The following is a 17,693-nucleotide window of genomic DNA, read 5'->3' on the forward strand; positions in this document are numbered from 1 at the left end:
TGGTGGTTGTTTTGTGTTTGTTAATGGGAGCATTTCAGGAGTTCATAAACATCCAGGAGCATTTTTCACCATGGCCCCATAAGGTGCCTGGCTGTGCTCACAAGAAGAACCACGGTGGGTGGTGAGTGCCTTGCTGAAAAGCAGGACCTGGGATCTTTGAGCCTGAATGCTGAGACGCTGAAGTGCACTCGCCGCCTGCCAGATGGGAGCGTTGCGCTGCGCTGGGCTGGGATTGCTGCCTGCCGAGTTCCCAGGGCTGCTGGACAAACGGGGAGTGTGGGCTCAGGGGCTGGCTGGCTCAGGGCGTCACAGGAGCTGCAAGTCATGGAGGTTTTGTTACCTGGGTCTGGTGAACTGGCTTTGAAGAAGCCGCTCTTCCTCGTGTGTACATCTGGGGCTGGCTGCAGACCCACGGCGTCTGCTTCTGGTGTTAATGCTGGGGCAAAACCCACGCGAGCTGCTCAGGTGCAGGGAGCGGCATGGCTGCAGCCTGCGGTGCACTTCTGGGACTAAATTGCGCTGTAGATGCATGACAAGTGAACTTCCAGGCTGTGGAGTCTGGCAGTTCTAGAAGCCAAAAGTAGTAATCTCCCTTTTGCAGGAGGTGTGCAGGTTAGGAAGAAAATCCCTGATGATTTTTGGAAGTGAAACTGAAGGAAAAACTCATCAGTTGGGAGAGAGTTTAAGTCTTTGCCTAGTCTCTGTTGTTTGACCTTCAAAACATCCAGGAGCATCTGCTGTTGTCTGGCTAGAAGGACAATTTGGAATAGGTCTTAGGGGACAGAAGCATTGGCTGTTTCACAGAAAGTTTGCGTCTGTGAACTAATGGTGAAATCCGAACTCAGAATGCTTTTGGCTCAAATAAAGGGGACAAGGAAAAGCACTTGGGCGTTTTCAGTTATTCTAGTTTCCTCTGTGCTCTGCTCCCTTCCACCTCCCTCGAGCCCATCCTCTCCCCAGCAGTAGTCCAGCTATTAGTTTTTCCCCCAGGAGAAGAAAAATCTGGATTCTGGGGCAACTCAAACACATGTTGGCCCCTGCCACTGTGGTGGGTTTCTTGGTTGAAGCTTTGTGCGTCATATGAAGCCATGAGGACAGGCTGAGAGTGTTGGGGTGGTTCAGCCTGGAGAAGAGGAGGCTCTGGGAGGATCTTACTGTGGCCTTTCAATACTTTCAAGAGGGCCTATATAGAAGATGGAGAGAGACTTTTTACCAGGGTCTGTAGTGACAAGACAAGGGGCAACACTTTCAAACTAAAAGAGGGTCGGTTTAGATGAGATCTGAGGCAGAAATTCTTCCCTGTGAGGGTGCTGAGGCCCTGGCACAGGCTGCCCAGAGAAGCTGTGGCTGCCCCTGGCTCCCTGGCAGTGTTCAAGGCCAGGTTGGATGGGGCTTTGGGCAACCTGTTCTGGTGGAAGGAGATGGAGCAGGTGATCTTTAAATGATTCTTCCGACCCAAATCATCCTGTGATTCTCTGATCCTATGATTGATTTAGGTGCAGTTAATGAATGACTAGCACCTGTCTGCAGGTCAGAGCTCCTGGGTGAGTATTCTGTGAAAGGACCTCACCAGCAATAGTCAGTGTCTCTCCCACAATATTGATTTGAGGAGACAGTGCTGATACGGAGTGTAAAGCCCAGGGCAGATCCAGAGCCAGAGAAGGAAATCAGCCCAAACCCGAGCTAGGATTTGAGCCAAGCTCACATGAATAAGATCCTCTCTGCAGCTTTGGGACTCTGCCCTAGGTGCTGAGTGAGGAATTACATGAACTGAAAAACTGAACCCAAAGCTATCTTCACTGAAAGACGGGAAAAAAAAAAAACAGTTTGGTCTTAAATAAAATTTAAAATTTATTTTCCAGCTATGATTTGAAAGAAGAGTGCAGTGTGTGATGCAGGAGTGAAATGCCTGCTTGCTTTCGGTGTAAAGCTCTCTCCTCGTCAGCTCTTTTCCCTTAATGCACATCAGGACCATGAGGTCTTTGTCTCTGCTAGTTTACCGGGGCTTTGTCAAACTTCCAGAAAAAGAAGAGTTGAACTTTGGTCCTTATTTGGTTTTCAGGTCATATTTTGTGTCCAATGCCACGGGTGCAGCAGGGGCCTTTGTAGGTGCCAAGAATCTGCAAGAGGGTGACAAGCACACTCGCAAGCAGGAGGGGACCATGGAGGGTCTACGACAGACATTGCTTCCAGTTGCGAGTGCAGTTAAAAATGGGTGAAAAAGCCAGCAAAACCCAAAGCCACAACGTTTTTACAATGTTTCTACAACCTTGGTGAGAAATTAGGTCAGAGTGAGAAGCACGTTTGGCTGTACTTGAGAAAAATACAGCTTCTGCTTTATGAAAGTTGTTTTTGATATGCAATTGTAAAAATGTGTCAATCGGTGGTTTCAGCCCCAGCTGGGGCATCACTCACACTGTGTGAAGTTCCTTGCCATGTCTCCTCCTGACCCCATCCCACCCCACGTGCCAAACAGTGTCTGGACATGCTGACCCCAAAACATCTCCATCTGGAAGCATCTGTAATCCCAGCCCAGATGCCACAGCGTGAGATCCATGTCCGAGGGTCTGGGCTGGCATCTCAGTGGCATCTTGGTGGCTGCCCAGCTGCGTGCTGGTCTGCTGCTGTCAGACTCTCACGGGTGACAGCTGAGGACAGAGCCCACAGCACAATAGGGGGATTTATTCTGTGCCCAGGGCTGTCCCAATGGCGTACGGGCTGCTTGCCTCCAAGGAAAGTCGGCACCTTTCTGTGGGATCGAGGCAGTTGGAGGTTGCACTGTGGATCCCTAGGGGTGTATTTAGCCTCTGCAAGTAACCAATGTCATGTCAGGTCCCAGAGTATTTGGAGGCTAGGTGGCTTCCAGAAACTAGAGGACTAGAAAGGAAAAATTGTCTGCATTTTGCAAATTGTCTTTTGAATGTTGTCATCAACAGTTTCGTAATCGTGTTCATCGCTGTGGCTCTCCGTGCCTGGAAGGGAAGAGAGAGCACAGCCTGCAGACACGCACGACCACGGACCGCAGCGGAAGCCCCGCGGTGAACACCCCAACCTGCCCTCCCCACCTCCCTGCTCAGAGCTGCGCCTGGACACAGCAGGGACTGAGGCCATGGGGAGGGAGAAGGGCCTCTCATGGTGTGGTGGCAGCTGCTCTGCCACTGCAGATACCAGCCTCTGCGGCCACAGGTCCCCTGCGGTCTGAGGTGGGAAGGCATTCGATGGCAGATGGAGGCCAGGGGTTTGTTGGTGGTGTTCACTGCGCCATCGCCCTTGAGGTCAAGCCTTGCTTCCCCGAGTGCCATGGTCCCTGGGTGGGACAAGGGGTTGGGGTGCTGCCCCATGTGTCCCACCTGTATGTGGAACAAGAGGATGGTGCAGCCCCCACAGGCCCTCCCACATGTGGCACAGGGAGATGGGGCAGCCCCCCATGAGTTCCTCGCAACATGTGGGACAAGGGGATGGGGCAGAGCCTGTGGGTCGCCTCAACATGTGGGACAAGGGGATGGCAGGTGTCCTCAGCTCAGGGTTCCCATGAGGACAGCCATGGGGAGGTGGTGGCCAGCAGCGCTGCCAGCTAAGCATGACCTACTGACACTGCTGGGGGGCCCCGTCCTCCTGCCAGGGCGGCACATCTCTGGGCTGAGCCCTGTGGAGGGACTGGGGCCCAGGAGCTGCCAGGGGCCTCACCTGCACTGCTGGGGGGTCCTCGCCGGCCATACCGGTTGGGGGTGCTTGACCGGGGCTGGGTTGTGAGCGGTGGCAGCGGAGGAGCTGGGCGGGCGCTTACCAGCGAGGTGCTGGGGACCGAGGGGCGCCTTCCCCCTGGGCCCGTGCCTGCCTGTGCTGGCTTGGGGGGCCGTGGGGGTGGTGGGGCCGGGTGGCTGGGCAGCTGGGCCAGCAGCCGGTAGTAGAAGGCTTCAGTCAGCTCCTCCACCCGGGACTGGCGGGTGCAGGGGGCTGGGAGGTGGACGGGTTCCTCACTTAGCAGGACGGAGAGGTCCAGCCACTGTGGTGGGATCTCGAAGCCCTCCTCTGGCTCCTCGCAGAAGCTGCCCACCAGGAAGGGCTGGTCCAGACGAGCCTCCAGCCGCAGGGCAGGCAAGGCGCCCAGCATGTCCCTCTCCAGCCCCGGGTCGGGAGCCACCACCCGGACCTCACAGGGCAACGACTGCCGCTCCAGTAGCTCTGCCAGCTTGTACTTCTTGCTGTCGCACGCCTCCTCCACGAAGCCGCCTCCCAGGTCCAGCGGCAGCAGCAGCTCCTCGCCTTCCTCCTCCTCCTCCTCCTCGCTGTGACGGTGGCAGAGCAGCCGGGTGCTGGGGCCGTTCCCCTGCAGCCCCTGGGCCTCCAGACGGTCGCCCACGCCGAGTGGGGGCACATCGTACCCCCGGCCTTCGCAATCCTGCGTCACCACCACGCGCAGTGGCCGGCCGGCCTGCAGCCCGGCCGCCAGCTCCTGCACCCCTGTGAACTGCCGAGGCCGCTGGCGGAACCTGCCCTGGTAGGCACTGGAGAGGATGAAATGGCGGCCGCTGCCAGGGGCTGAGGCCAGGATCCGCCAGGCATGGAAGCAGCCATGGAGCTGCAGCTGCTGCCCCCGTTGCAGCCGCGACACCCAGGCGCTCTCAAAGACAGCAGGGCCAGTCGGACCCTCCAGGATCTCAGCCTTGGCTGGCAGCACCTCCTCCATCCCCAGCATCTCGCTCAGCAGCAGCGGCCGGGCAAAGTGGACGTGCTGCGCCTCCTCCGTGACATCCTCCACGTCCACCTCCAGTGTGGAGGGGATCTTCACCACATCTCGACGCACTGCGGGGGCAGAGCTGCCCTGACCCCGTGCTCGGCCTCTCCCCAGCCCCGTGTGGGAGAGGACCCCACCTCACGTCGCCCTGCCTGCAGCCACCCACACCCTGTGCATCGGGGTCCCAGCACCAAACTGGTGTAGGCCCCCAACTCTGCAGCGCCCCCATCCCAACCCCAAAGAATCCCTGCCCTGACCCCCCAGATTCGCCACCCAACCCCTCAGTGCCCCAACCCCGACCCCGCAGCACCCTGCCCTGAATCTCGCAGCACCCCGCCTGCCCCATCCAGACTCACGGTGCATGGCGGCCTGCACCTCATAGACAGGGTGCAGTAGCAGGGTGTGGGGACTGACGGCAGGGCACAGCAGGGGCTTTGGCCGCCCGTTCCATTGGCCCAGCACCTGGTGCAGCGTCAGGCCCCGCTGCCTGCTGCCCTCCAGGAAGGGTCCCTGTGGTGTTGGGTACGGCCCCAGGGCTGGGGCAGGCTGAAAAAGACCTGTGGGACAATGAGGCTGAGCCCACGGGGGCTGCAAAGGTCTCCCCCGGGGAGGAGGACACCCATGGGATGCAGGCTGGGACAGGGCAGCCATGCTCACCCTTAAATGTCGGTGGCAGCTCCCTTGTCTGCCCTGTCTCTGTGTCTTCACAAACGACCTTCTGCAGCACCACGGCCATGACTTTCAGCAGGTCGCCCGTCGACAAGCAGCATTCATTGCCTGCGATCTCGTACACAGACCCTGCAGGGTGAGGAGGGAGATTTCCTCAAAGAAAATGCCACTATCAGCATTTCATAGAATCACTGATTTGGGTTGGAAGGGACCTTAAAGCCCATCCAGTTCCAACCCCCTGCCATGGGCAGGGACACCCTCCACTAGCCCAGGTTGCCCAAAGCCCCATCCAACCTGGCCTTGAACACTGCCAGGGAGCCAGGGGCAGCCACAGCTTCTCTGGGCACCCTGTGCCAGGGCCTCACCACCCTGTGTAAGCTGTCCTTTATTGCTTCCTCAGAATACCTGCAGGTGGTTTGTGCTCCTGTCCAACACTCGGGAGCCCCTGACTGAACTCAGATATATGAAGGAGATGCATGAGAGGTGGCAGCAGGGGCAGGTGGCCTGGGAGGAGCACTGAGACATGGTCTAGCATGCAGGGATAGGGTTAGGAAAGCCAAAGCCTGCCCAGAGCTGAATCTGTCGAGGGACATGGAAGGTAACACGAAAGGCTACTATGAGTACATCAACAGCAAAAGGAAGACTGGGGAAAATGTAGGTCTGCTGCTGAATGGGGCAGGGGACCTGGTGACAAAGGACACAGCGAAGGCTAACGTGCTCAATGCCTTCTTGGCCTCTGTCTTTAGAGATTTGACCAGCCTTCAGGAATCCCCCTGAGACCAGGGGAAAAGTCTGGAGCAAGAAAGACCTACCCTTGGTGGAGGAGGACCAGATAAGGGAGCACTAAGCAGAGTGGACATACAGAAGTCCGTGGGGCCTGTTGGGACGCACCCATGAGTGTTGACTCTGGGAGGCCACTCTCTATTATCTTTGGGCAAGCGAGAGAGGTTCCTGAAGACTGGGAAAAAAGCAAATGTCATTCCTATCTTCAAGACAGGCAAGAGACGGATCTACAGGCCAGACACACTCACCTCAAACCCTGGGAACATGATGGAGCAGATAATTCTGGAAACCATTACCAGACGCATGAAGGATGAAAAAGTGATTTGGATTAGTCTGTATGGAGAAATCATGCTTATCCAACCTGATCACCCTCTCCAGTGAGGTGTCTGGCTTGGTGGAACATCCTCTGAATGTACAAAACCATTTCTTTACTGTGATGGTGACCAAGCACTGGGACAGGCTGCCCAGAGAGGCTGTGCAGTCTCCGTCACTGGAGATATTCAAAACCCAGCATGACAAAGTCCTGAGCAACCAGCTCCTGCTTACCCTGCTTGAGCTGAGGGTTGGCCTGGATGATCTCTAGAGGTCCCTGCCGACCTCAGTGATTTAGGGATTCCCAACACAGGTAGTCATGCTGTGTGCCATTAGCAAATACCAGTTACATAGTGGGGGCCCCACTGCTTGGCCAGCTGTGATGAGGGCAGTGGGGAGGGGGCTGGCCCTTGGCCCTGGCCACAGGCTTTGTCCTTTCTGGGACGTGAGCAAAGCCCAGGTGTCCCGGCACTCAGGGGTGCAGGGGTGTCCCTGAGCGAGCTCCAGTGCCTGTGGCTGTGGTGGGGCCAAGGGGACGCCTCACTCCTGTAGAGGGGGGCCATGGGATGGGGGTGCAGGAGAAGGAGGGCAGCGGTTCAGGGAAGGGCAGAGCTGATCAGCAGGCTCAGCAGTGGGCAGAGATGGGGCTGGCACAGACTCACCCGGCGTGCGGGGCGAGCTGGTGCCTTTGGCCATGGTGGGAAGATGGTTTAGGGCCCCGGCACAGACAGCCGGCCCAGCGGGTCTGGGCAGGACAGATGGAGCCCAGGCTGGACATGTCGTTGGAGATGAGCTGGACATTGCCACCCAAGCCACTGAGGGACAGATACTGCTGCAGGCACTGCTGCGCCACTGACCACTGCGCACCTGTGAAGCGCGGGGGGAGCAGCGGGGTGGGACTGGCCGGGAGAGTGCCTGTCCCCCAGGAGAAGGGGGAAACCTCAGGGTAGAAATAGAGATGAAAAAATAAACCACAGGAAGAGGTGGGTGAAAGCTTGGAAGCTTCATAAAGTACTGTGTGCTGTGTAAGCCCCAGTCCCTCTCCTCCAGCCCTCCCATGCCGTGTTCTGTGTCCTGTGTCCTGTGACAGCATCCAGCCAGGCTGCACGGCCGGAGCACAGAGGTGCCTCACACCCTGGGTGCAGAGACCCACTTAACTCCACACACACGCGGCGTGGCTGGCCCCCTTGGCTGGCAGTGTGACACAGAGACACATGTGGCTGTGGATGCCCTGCACAGGACCCCAAAGCGCTCTTCAGCTCCACTGCAGCACCAAGCCAGAGCAGTTTTGCAACATAAAGCAGGATCAAGAAGACAGAAGAGGTAAGGAACGTGTGGCTGGGAGAGAAGCTTGAGAAGGGGCCGAGACCAGCAGCAGTTTTGTTTAACATCTTGGGGACCCACCCAAACTTTTGCTAACAAAAAGCCAGAAGTAGTAAGAACTTCAGTAATAGCAGGAAATCCAGAAGTGTTCAAGAAATATCATCAGTGCAGGGCGGCACATCTGCAGGGTGCATCACTGATTGATCCCCACTCTGCTCTGTCTGCAAGGTGCAGCACCATTCACCAGCAGCCAAGGGAACACACAACTAGGAGATTGGCTGAGGGGTCTTTGTTGGGCTGATGGTTATTTCTAAGGAATCAGGAATACCTGGAAGCTAAGTCCTGGAAAGCTTCCAGTGCTGGTAACCATGCAGGGGTCATAACAGGGGAGAAAAGCAGTGCAGAAAGGCACAGCGGGCATGGCCAGAGGCTGAACCAATGTAACTCAGACGAGAAATGCAGCAGGAAAGATTCAGTGCTTGATTGCGCTGCAAAGGGTTGGGGGTAGATGTGCCTTTCCTGGAACCAGAGCCTTTCCTGGAGCAGTAGCTCCTCAGGCTACACTACCACATCATGATACCCTCCAACACAAGCAATGCCCCCTTCTGCCCTTAAATCTCTACATTCCTTGAGCTGCTATCAAACCTTCTGTGCAATTCCAAACGTCTCCCCTTTGTGGGATGAACTCACGACAAACCCCCTGCTATGTGAAACAGAAAGCACCAGCTACCTCACCACGAATACCAGCAACTGCTAAACAAATTGACTGCTGCTGTTGGAAAAGTGGCTTTTTTACTCATTTAGCAATGCTAAGATGGTATCAAGGGCACCGGAAGTATTTGAAAAAAGCTAAACATCTACCTCAACTGAGCTGCAGGGGAGTGAGACCACCCTGATCACTCCTCCTGCTCTTTAAAAGCCACTGTAACCTAAAAACCACTACAAATTCTACAAGTCTTGATGGTAATTGCTGCATGTTGCCAGGATCTTGCCGTGCATTCCCAGCATTTTTGGGAGCCCCAGAAAGCCAGCAAAAGCGTTTGCTAATTTCTGGTTCCATTTCACCACTGACATTGCCACCAGCTGAGAAAGCCATGCAGGTCAAGGCTTCTCCTTGACCTAAGATGTCCCCAGGGATGTGGCTCATCAAGAAGCAGAGAGCTCAGACCAGGCTGCTCTCTGCGCCCTTGCTGGACTCCTTGCACCGGGGCCAGGGGCAATGCCATCCCACCTTCCTCCAGCCACCGAGCATGTGGCTCCATCCCTGCCAGATCCACCACCAGCAGGCGATTCACTGCCTGGGACGAGCACTGTGCGTGAAATGGGGGACCAGCTTGGAGGGGTTTTGGTGCCCCATCGCTTTCGTAGCAGCATGTCTGAATACACTGGGGCAGTTGGATGGGTGGGCACTGGGTGTAGAAGAGAGTTTTTTTTCTAAGAAGCTGTGCCTTAGGCACCAGAGTCTGGTGGTGGCACGAGGACCCGTGCCTCTCCCTGGTGGCAGGGGACCAGTCTGGTGGCAGGGGACCAGCCATCTTCAGGGCGGGAGGGGGGAGCTTGGGCTGCGGTGGCACGATGAGGGGAGGTGGCAGAGCCTTGGGGCACCCTTTGGAGGCAGCGGGCACCCAGCACTTACCTTGGAAGTAGACGCCGGAGCAAATCCTGAGGATGCGTGGCAGGGTGGTGGGGTCCAGGGAGCTGATGTATTCCTGGAAGGAGAGGGGCTCCATGGCCATGCTGTCAGGTGCTCCAGGGCACTCTGCAGAGAGGGGAACTGCGTGGGAAGCAGCTCTGGGCTCTGCTTTCATTTCTGCGTGTGTTTCACTTCTGCTTCTAGCAGTGGTAAGTTCCCTCTTTGACCACAGGCCCATGCTGCTGGCAGCTCTGAAGCCTGCACAGACTGACCGATGCAGTGCCAGGACAATCCTTTTCCTGATCCCCATCATCTGTCATGGCTTGGTCTCCCCCAGTCCTGGCCCTGGTGGTGCTGCTGGTGCTGAGGGTGGGTGAAGGCATGGACCCCCCCCAGCTCTGCCATGGTGCTGTGCTGGCTGGACTGATGCTCCAGCCTGTCCTACCCAGGCTGTCCCCATTGCACATCTCCGTGTACCAGCCTGCCCTGCACCTCTGTGACTCGGGCCAGACACAGCGATGGTGCCATGGAGCAGAGGGCAGGTCTGCACGGACCGTGGCAGAGAAAGCAAAGGGCTGTGTCCAGACAGCCCTCACCCCTTACAAACACACAGGCACCTCCATCCTGCTCACCTCTGGGCTTTCAGACCCCACTTGCCCCCAGCACAAACACCCCATGCATCATGCCCTCTCTGCGTGCATGGGAAAGGGGAGCCAGCGGGTCTGGACTGCTGGTCACTGCGGCAGCATCAGCCGTGGGCAAGGCAGAGCCAAATTCCCACGCCTCCAGGACAGGCAGCAGCACCCGTTCACTCTCCCACAGAGACGGGCCCTGTCCTTCACAAAAAACAGCTGAGTACTGTCCCTGCAGCTGCCAGCCCCATGGGACTGGTGGAAATGGCAGTTCTGGGAGCTGCTGCTCCTGGTGAGCTTCATCTTCGTAAGGAATTTCCTTCAATTTGCCCTATGAATCAAACCGAAGCTGCAGGCTAGGAACAGGAGCAGGATGGGACTTAATGTGGAAATGAAACCTGGAGAAAGATATTTTTAAGTAGATGATGCAGAAAAAGAGGTCTCTCTGCTTTGACTCCAGCTGCAGAAGTCAGCTGCATTTAACGGGAATTTGTGTTTCCCACCATTAGTACAGGACAAAGCAATCTGAGGGGCAGAGAGTGCTGGAGTATCGAGACTCCCTCTGCACAAGACAATTTCAGCACGCCACACAGGGTGTCACAGCAGTAGGGATGTCTAGAGGACTTCATGCCAAATTGACACTTGGAGCTGGACTATCCTTGACACCAGAGCAAAACAGATATGTCAAGGTCTTGACAACCTACAAGGAAGGAGACCTTCCACCCCTCTGGTAATCTGTCAAAGGGCTGCACCACCTTCCCAGAGATGTTTTCCTAATGCCCAGCCTTGCATCTCTGCAGCTGCATATGTGGCCATTGGCCCTCACTATCTTGTCTGCCATTGCAGACTTGCAATTTGGCTCCAACTGTCCTTTAAGTAGTTGCATGCTACTATTAGATTGGCCTTCTCCTCCTCTTCATTAGACAAACCCATCAGCTCCCATAAACACTCCTTGTAGATTGTGTGCCCAGCCCCATGACCATCTTGGTTGCCCTTTGGTGGTCTCTCTCCCACATCCCTCTTCTTGAACTCAGGGTTCAACACTGCGTCTACTATTTCCAGTGCATGCAGGCAGCAGGGATAGCTTCCCTTGATCGTGAGCCATGATCTGATCTTAGTCCAGAACATGGTCTGCCCCGTTCACAGCAAGATCACAGATGTGGTGTTGCACACGAAGAGCAAAGAGCATGACTGAGGATACAGGGGAAAAGATCCGGGCACTGCTGTGTGCCAGCCCCTTTGGCCAGTTCCCCAGCTGGACAGGCTGTCCCAGGCAGGCTCAGCAGCACTGCAGAAGGTGTACAGATGCTGAGCCTGCGCTGATGGGACATTACAAGATTTACAGCTGGGCAGCGGCACACAAGCCCACATGGAACTAGAGGAACGAAGCTAAAGTGGGTAGAAGAGCCCAAGTAGCAGAAGTTTAGATGCCATCAGCTTTATCGTTGTGAAATGGAAATGGGACACAGTGCCTGGGAGAAATATCCTTTGTACCAATATCTGGGAAGAAAGTGTATTTTATGCACCAAACAACATCAAGAATCCCTGAAGGGCAGGACCAGAGTAACCATGGGAGGTCAGGAAACTCTCAATATAGTATAGAAAAGCCCCCAGGCCTGCAGAGCTTGTCCCTCTGGGGGTGTTTTTCTGCTCTAAGGCAGAGTCCAGGGAGGAGCTGAACAGATGTGCTGCTCTGGAAATCACAGGGTAAGTTGACAGCCAACAGCAAAGGTCTCTGCACCCAGGTGTCTATCCCTCCATTCCCAAACAGGCCCTAAAGAACCAGCCACATGCCTAGACAGTCCAAAACCCCAGTGGCAAGGCTGACTCCAGGGCCTCTGCAGGTGGTTGTGGTGGGCATCCCTGGCAAACCAGGCTGTGGATTTTGGTACGACTGAGACCTGTGTTTGCAGCTGCAGGAAGAGAATGAGGGTTTCCCCTGCTGATGTGCTGGCTTAGTTCAGAACAGAAGACCCTGGCCACAGCCACCCCTGCATGCCTGTGCTCTGCTACCAATCTGGGGAAAATGGGAGGGGGACAGTGAACTGAAGGAATTAGTTTGAAAATCAGTCATAGAAAAATATGTCTAAAAATAAAAGGTCACTTTAGGACACAGAAACGTACTGTGGCCTAAACTGGACAGCTCAGCAGCCCATCGTTCAGCACGCAACAAGTTGGTTGTGGTTGGAGAAGATACCAAAGACTGTCTGCTCTGCTGAGGTTCGGTCCCAGGGACATGTGATAACCTAACACCGAGCAGAGCCAGCACAGGGGAAAGACCCAGCACCAGTGCAGCTCCCTGGAGCTCTGCTCACTGACGTGTTCCTGGGACGCTGCCAGGCGCTGCCGGTCCAGCCGCCCCCCATCCCGAGGGCAGGTGAGCGATACAGGGAACACGGTCAAGGGGGATGCTGATACCCCAGCTGCAGAGCACAGCTGTGAAAGCGCAGCTGAGGATCCAACATGCAAACCTCCATGGGAAGTCTAGGAAAAAAAGGGGTCATGGAGGCGTTCAAGCCCTCGACACAGATACAATGGACATGGCCATGGACAGCAATCATGGTCAGCTCAAAATCCCACTGATTCTTGCCTGAAAGAGATTTCTAGGAGCGGATCTCCAGGCTGCTGAGCCCCAGCAGCAAACAGCCCGGGGCTGGCCACAGAGCCAAGGAGGAAGCAGCATCTCTTCAGGGACAGGGAAGAGCTGCAAGGAAAGGGGAGTGAGGAGAGGCAGAAACATGTTCAAGACAGCTCACTACGGGCCACGGGGCTGAGCAGCTCTGCTTCGGGGCCAGCGATGCCTGCTGCCTTCTCCTGGTAGCTTAGCCTCGAGCCTCATTTCCCCAGGAGATGGGTCAAGGAGGTTGTTGCTTTGCAGCTACCCAGAAGCACGTGTAGCACACCCGTGAGGTTTGGGACGCCTCTGGGAACAACAGAGCAGCTGTAGCAGAAGGCAGCAAACGTTTCAGGGCTCTGTCATTCCAGGCACAGCCAAAGCCTTGAGCTGAATAAATGGGTGGAACATTTTCACTTCCTCCTGCTCACTAGTAGGCTGGTGCCTGCCTGCCTGCAAGGGGAGGGACAGGCCAGCCACAGTGGGGCCCTGAGAACTGCTGCTTTATTTCACACGCTACTCAAAACCAGCCCATCCGCTTCCACGAACAGCCCTCACTTCCCCACAGCAAGCAGGCGCTCCGTGGGGGCTGAGGAAAGACCAAGCTTTTCCCAGAGCAGACATCACGTCAGCCACCCAGGGCCTGATGTCAGGATGGATTAGGCTTACGCTAGACACATGGTCCCTGAACTGATGGTCCTCTTTGTGAGCACTGCCTCCATCTCTCAAATTCAGAGGTGATCCTGCCCAGCAGGTACCCCCTTCAGAGGGGTGCCGTGGCAGCAGGGCAATATAGAGAGATGCTCCAACTCAGCAGCATGTGCAGCAGAAGAAATCGGAGCATGAAGTGATAAAACTGCTCATCCCAGGAAGCAGGACGCAGCTCATTGCCAAGGCCAGAGGAGGTGTGCAGCAGAAAGCCAAGAAAGAGGGACCGTCAATAGCGGAGTGCCCTGATGCCACTGCAAGGTCACGCACAGTGCCTTGATGATACTGTCTGTGCTTCCCTGCCATTCACTACCCAGCCCTGCGCTAACCCTGCATCACCTCTCACTACACAAAACACATCCTTATGCTCTCCAAGGTCAGCATCTGATACAGGACCCAACTGAGACGGTATTTCCCTGCAATGGATCCTCCTCTCCTCCTTCAAGCAATTGAGTCCCACCATGGAGCACAGCACAGGGTGGTGGGCAAGGCAGGACGTTCTGTTTCTTACCCTGCTGCGGGTCTAACAAGGGTGATGAGGATGAGCAGGAAGAGGAGGAGGGGACTTGCATCAGAGGAAGTTGCCACTTTCCGCTTCATGCGGTGAGCCAGGAAACAATGCAATTGCTTTTTTTCCTCTCCAGTTGTGCATTTGCCCAAGCAGAGCAGAACACACGCCTTGATATCAAATGAGGAAACTACTGGTTAGCAACTGTCACTAGTCGGAGGGCTATTATCAGTTCTGCACAGTTGCCTTTTGCAAAAGACAGGCTGGGCAGAAATACCCCTTTTACTAGAGATTGGTTATTCACGGAATTGGTTATTCCCCCCTCCCCCCCGAAAGCTCCCACATAACCCCAGAGGAAGCAATGAGCACACAGCAAACAGTTCATGTAAGTCACATGAAGTTTGTGTGCTCCTAGGCTGATGACTAAGCATAACAAGGGAAGAGCAAACAAGTACTGCACGTAAAGTAGAGCTCGTTCTGTAGTTTAACAGCTCGGCTGAAACAGTCACACAGTGCTGTCTCCTGGCATAGAGGAGGCCACTGGAAAGATGTTCCCGTGCATCGTTTCAGCTTTCACTGAGCTCACTGGCAGATCTTGCATGCAGCATCTCACTGGAGCATTTACAGCTGGTCAGTGCAGTGCAAAGAGCTTTTTGGCAGCTGATGCAGGCAGGAGACAGAAGTTTTACAGCACAGTAATGGTCACCAAACCAGTGGTTCTGTCTTCCCCAGTTAGGACTGGCTGACGGTATCGAGAGTCCTGCATTTCTCTTGAAAAGATCCAAAGCATGCTATAAGCTGCCTCCCTGCTGCTCACCATGGGTTCCACTCAGTATCGGATGGAGATGACAGTTCTCGGTGCTACTGAAACCCTGCCTGAGCCCTGGGCAGATCTCTCTGCTCTGCCATGCCCTAAACCAGCACTCCAGGATCTGCACGCAAACAGCCGACAGCCAGGCTCTGCCGTCACGGACAGCCCGTCCCCACCGCACGCAGGGCTGTCAGTGCCCTGCTGCTCCTCATGTTCCCGCCGTAGATGCTCTGGGAGCCACAGTGACGTTCTGTCACATCCTGCTGCTCGGGTGACAGCTGGTGGATAGAACTAATGGGAAAGCATGCCACTGGTTTCCTATTCTCACCCACAGGGTACCATTCCATCCCACATGACATCAGAGATTTTATTACCAGTTATTTCTAGTCTTCAAACTTCTCACCTGGGCTTGTGACACTAATTTTTTTGCTCTGCCCGTTTGGCCTCTGGGCAGCATTCCCAGGCTCAGATGTTTAGCTTTCAGCACCTTTCATCGTACCATGAAAGTCCTCCTACCCATAGGGTTTAATCTCCATTTCCTTCGTGTGGCCTGCCTGGAAGAAAGGGTAAGTGAGGCAGAGACACAGAAGCCTCTATGGGAGAGGTTAATAGAGAACGAGCTCTTGGTAGCTCTTCAAGTTACAAAAGCAGCACTTTCACAAAGACACTGGAGAAAACTGGTTGCATCTCCTTTCAGAAAGGACTTGCCCTGGGGTGATGTGGGTGTAAACACATCATTGCTCACCCATCAGAAGAAATGCTGCTTCCATTTCTCCAAGGTCAAGCAAGGAAAAGCTTCTTTGACATCTCTAGAAGTAGATGGGGAACCTCAGGCAGGAAATGACCCATCACTGCAAAGACCTGAATCAGAAAAGCTTCTGTGGCCAGTCATGACCCGAGTTGCTAGGTTAGTCCAGTATTACTGGCCAGTTCTTCAAAGGCCAGCACACATGCAGGCAGTTGCCCTTCTGAATGTCTTTGCAAGATGACAGTAAACAACTTGGGCCAAGACAGGATGCATCAGGATGACCAGAGCAGCGTTTAAGCTCCAGTATTTATTACTTCCTCCTCCTCTACCATTCAGCAAACGTGACTGAAACCTTTCACAGATGTATGCTAAAATATATGACAAGAGAGACAGCTATGTACAAGAGGGTGGACAGCAAAGATTTGGGCTCTTTAGCTGCTTCTCCCTCAAAGCTTCTCTGAAGAGGACATCAGCTCTGGGAAATTCATAAGAAGTAAAAGACAACACGAAACCACCATCAATGCTGCTGGAAAGCTACTGCTTTTGCGGAGCACGCGGTACCTCCGAGGAAGGCTGGGGAAGCACCATGGTTAATCTTGGGCACTACAGGCTGCCGGTGTGTGAGGTACCTCTTATTGCTTATGGGACCCCTTCAGGGAAGGCTAATTTAGAAGACTGTGACCCAAAACACACAGTGGTCTATTCTGAACTCACCACAATCTTACTTCGTGCTTTCCATCTTGAACTAGCATTCCTGTCCCTGACACCAAGCAGGGAGGTCCCAGTGACACCACATAGCTCCTACGAGTGAGGAGCTGTTCCTGGTGTTGAGCAGAAGTGAAAGTAGAAACTTCCCCCCCCCCCTTATCTAACACTGCTAGATTAAGACAGAGTTTTGAGATCAAAGAACCTACAGATTACTTGACTGTATTATACTGCTTTTGAAAAAAGCCTCTGAAACAGCAGCTAGCCTCTGAGCCCAGTAACAGCCATTGCACAGCTGGTTCCTTGGCTTGCCCTAAGCCACGTCTTCCAGTCCAGCCATCTACTGTGGTCTTTCCCCATGCCATTGAGTGTTTTGAAGCACTTGATATGATTGCACGAGCATACACTTCAGCTGGCACACTCACCTGTTCTGCGCTGGAAGCTATTCCTGCTCTCCTAAGAGGCCTCAGGGAGAAGTCACCTCCTCTCCAAGAAGGCATTCTTTCAGCCATGCTGTCACAGTGTCTAACCCACTGGTATCTTACTGCACAGGACACTGGGAAGAGAACAACTTCTGTCAGCTCATTAGCAGCTCTTGGGATGCCTGCTGGGTGCTGCACTCTTGTATTTCACAACCAAGAGAAGAGGGGTTACAATGACAATCCAGTGAATGCTGTAAGGACAGATATTCCTGGAAAACATTGCTGTTATCATTTATTCAGCTGCAAACTCCTCTCCACGTCTTCATTCCCATCTCTGCATTCCACATTGCAGAGAGTGCTTTAGATTATCATGCAAATTGACTACTTTTTAATACTTCCCTTAATACACAAAAATAACTGCTAACCACAAAAACACTTAAAATGTCAGACCACAAAGTTCACTACTTAACCTGTACCAACTATTTTTACCTATGGCAGATCAGCAGCTTGCATATGAAGATTCAGCCTTCTGCTGACACACAGTAATGAAAATGTAACTGCCTAGCTCCTTGAAGGATACTGCTGGATTGAGAAGAAATACTCATCTATAGCCTAAATATTACTAAATTCAGCAAAGCTTGGGAATCCCTCTCAACCCTACACTCAGGCACCGCGGTTAGCTTTAACCAGGTCTCGGTTTATTGTTTTTCACTACAGTTCTCCCCAGTGAGCTGAGGACAAGCTCCAGAGACACAGTGTGACAAAGGAGGGCGCATTTAGACTGCCCAAGGTACCTATATCAGAGGCAGGAAGCTGGGCAATGAGAAGAACAAAGTGGGGCTCTGAAGTATAACTTTTGCAGAGAGAGGATTATGCCAGAACCAGATAAAACTTCACTCAAAAAACAAAGGCAACTGTTATTTAAAAATCCACTGTTAAGCATCACTCTTGTGTGCAAGAGAATGCCAGACTGCAGCACAAGGCAGCAAAGTAGGTCACGAGCAAAGAAGCTGGAGCAGCTTTAAGAGCTCCTGAGCCAGCCACTAAAGAGACCGGCAGCAATAGCTGCACTCTGCCATGGCAGAAA

General features: G+C 54.2%; 1 protein-coding gene across 3 annotated transcripts; it reads right to left on the reverse strand.

Annotated features, from left to right (window-relative positions):
* Nucleotides 1-1,840: 1,840 nt before the first annotated feature.
* Nucleotides 1,841-17,650, reverse strand: THEMIS2 (thymocyte selection associated family member 2). Of its 3 annotated transcripts, none has more exons than XM_075773931.1 (6): nt 16,194-17,650; nt 9,462-9,584; nt 5,396-5,536; nt 5,095-5,295; nt 3,688-4,806; nt 1,841-2,972 (listed from the first exon to the last, which is right to left on the reverse strand). In XM_075773931.1, the coding sequence occupies exons 2-6, from the start codon at nt 9,559-9,561 to the stop codon at nt 2,878-2,880; spliced, it is 1,656 nt and encodes a 551-aa protein (XP_075630046.1). In that variant the 5' UTR covers nt 9,562-9,584; nt 16,194-17,650; the 3' UTR covers nt 1,841-2,877. The 3 variants fall into 3 exon arrangements, with proteins under 3 accessions (XP_075630046.1, XP_075630045.1, XP_075630044.1); XM_075773930.1 differs by lacking the exon at nt 16,194-17,650 and adding an exon at nt 13,924-14,094; XM_075773929.1 differs by lacking the exon at nt 16,194-17,650 and having other exon boundaries at nt 9,462-11,347.
* Between the last annotated feature and the right edge of the window lie 43 nt (nt 17,651-17,693).

Source organism: Balearica regulorum, chromosome 22, assembly GCF_011004875.1.
Source record: "Balearica regulorum gibbericeps isolate bBalReg1 chromosome 22, bBalReg1.pri, whole genome shotgun sequence".
Lineage (NCBI taxonomy): Eukaryota > Metazoa > Chordata > Aves > Gruiformes > Gruidae > Balearica > Balearica regulorum.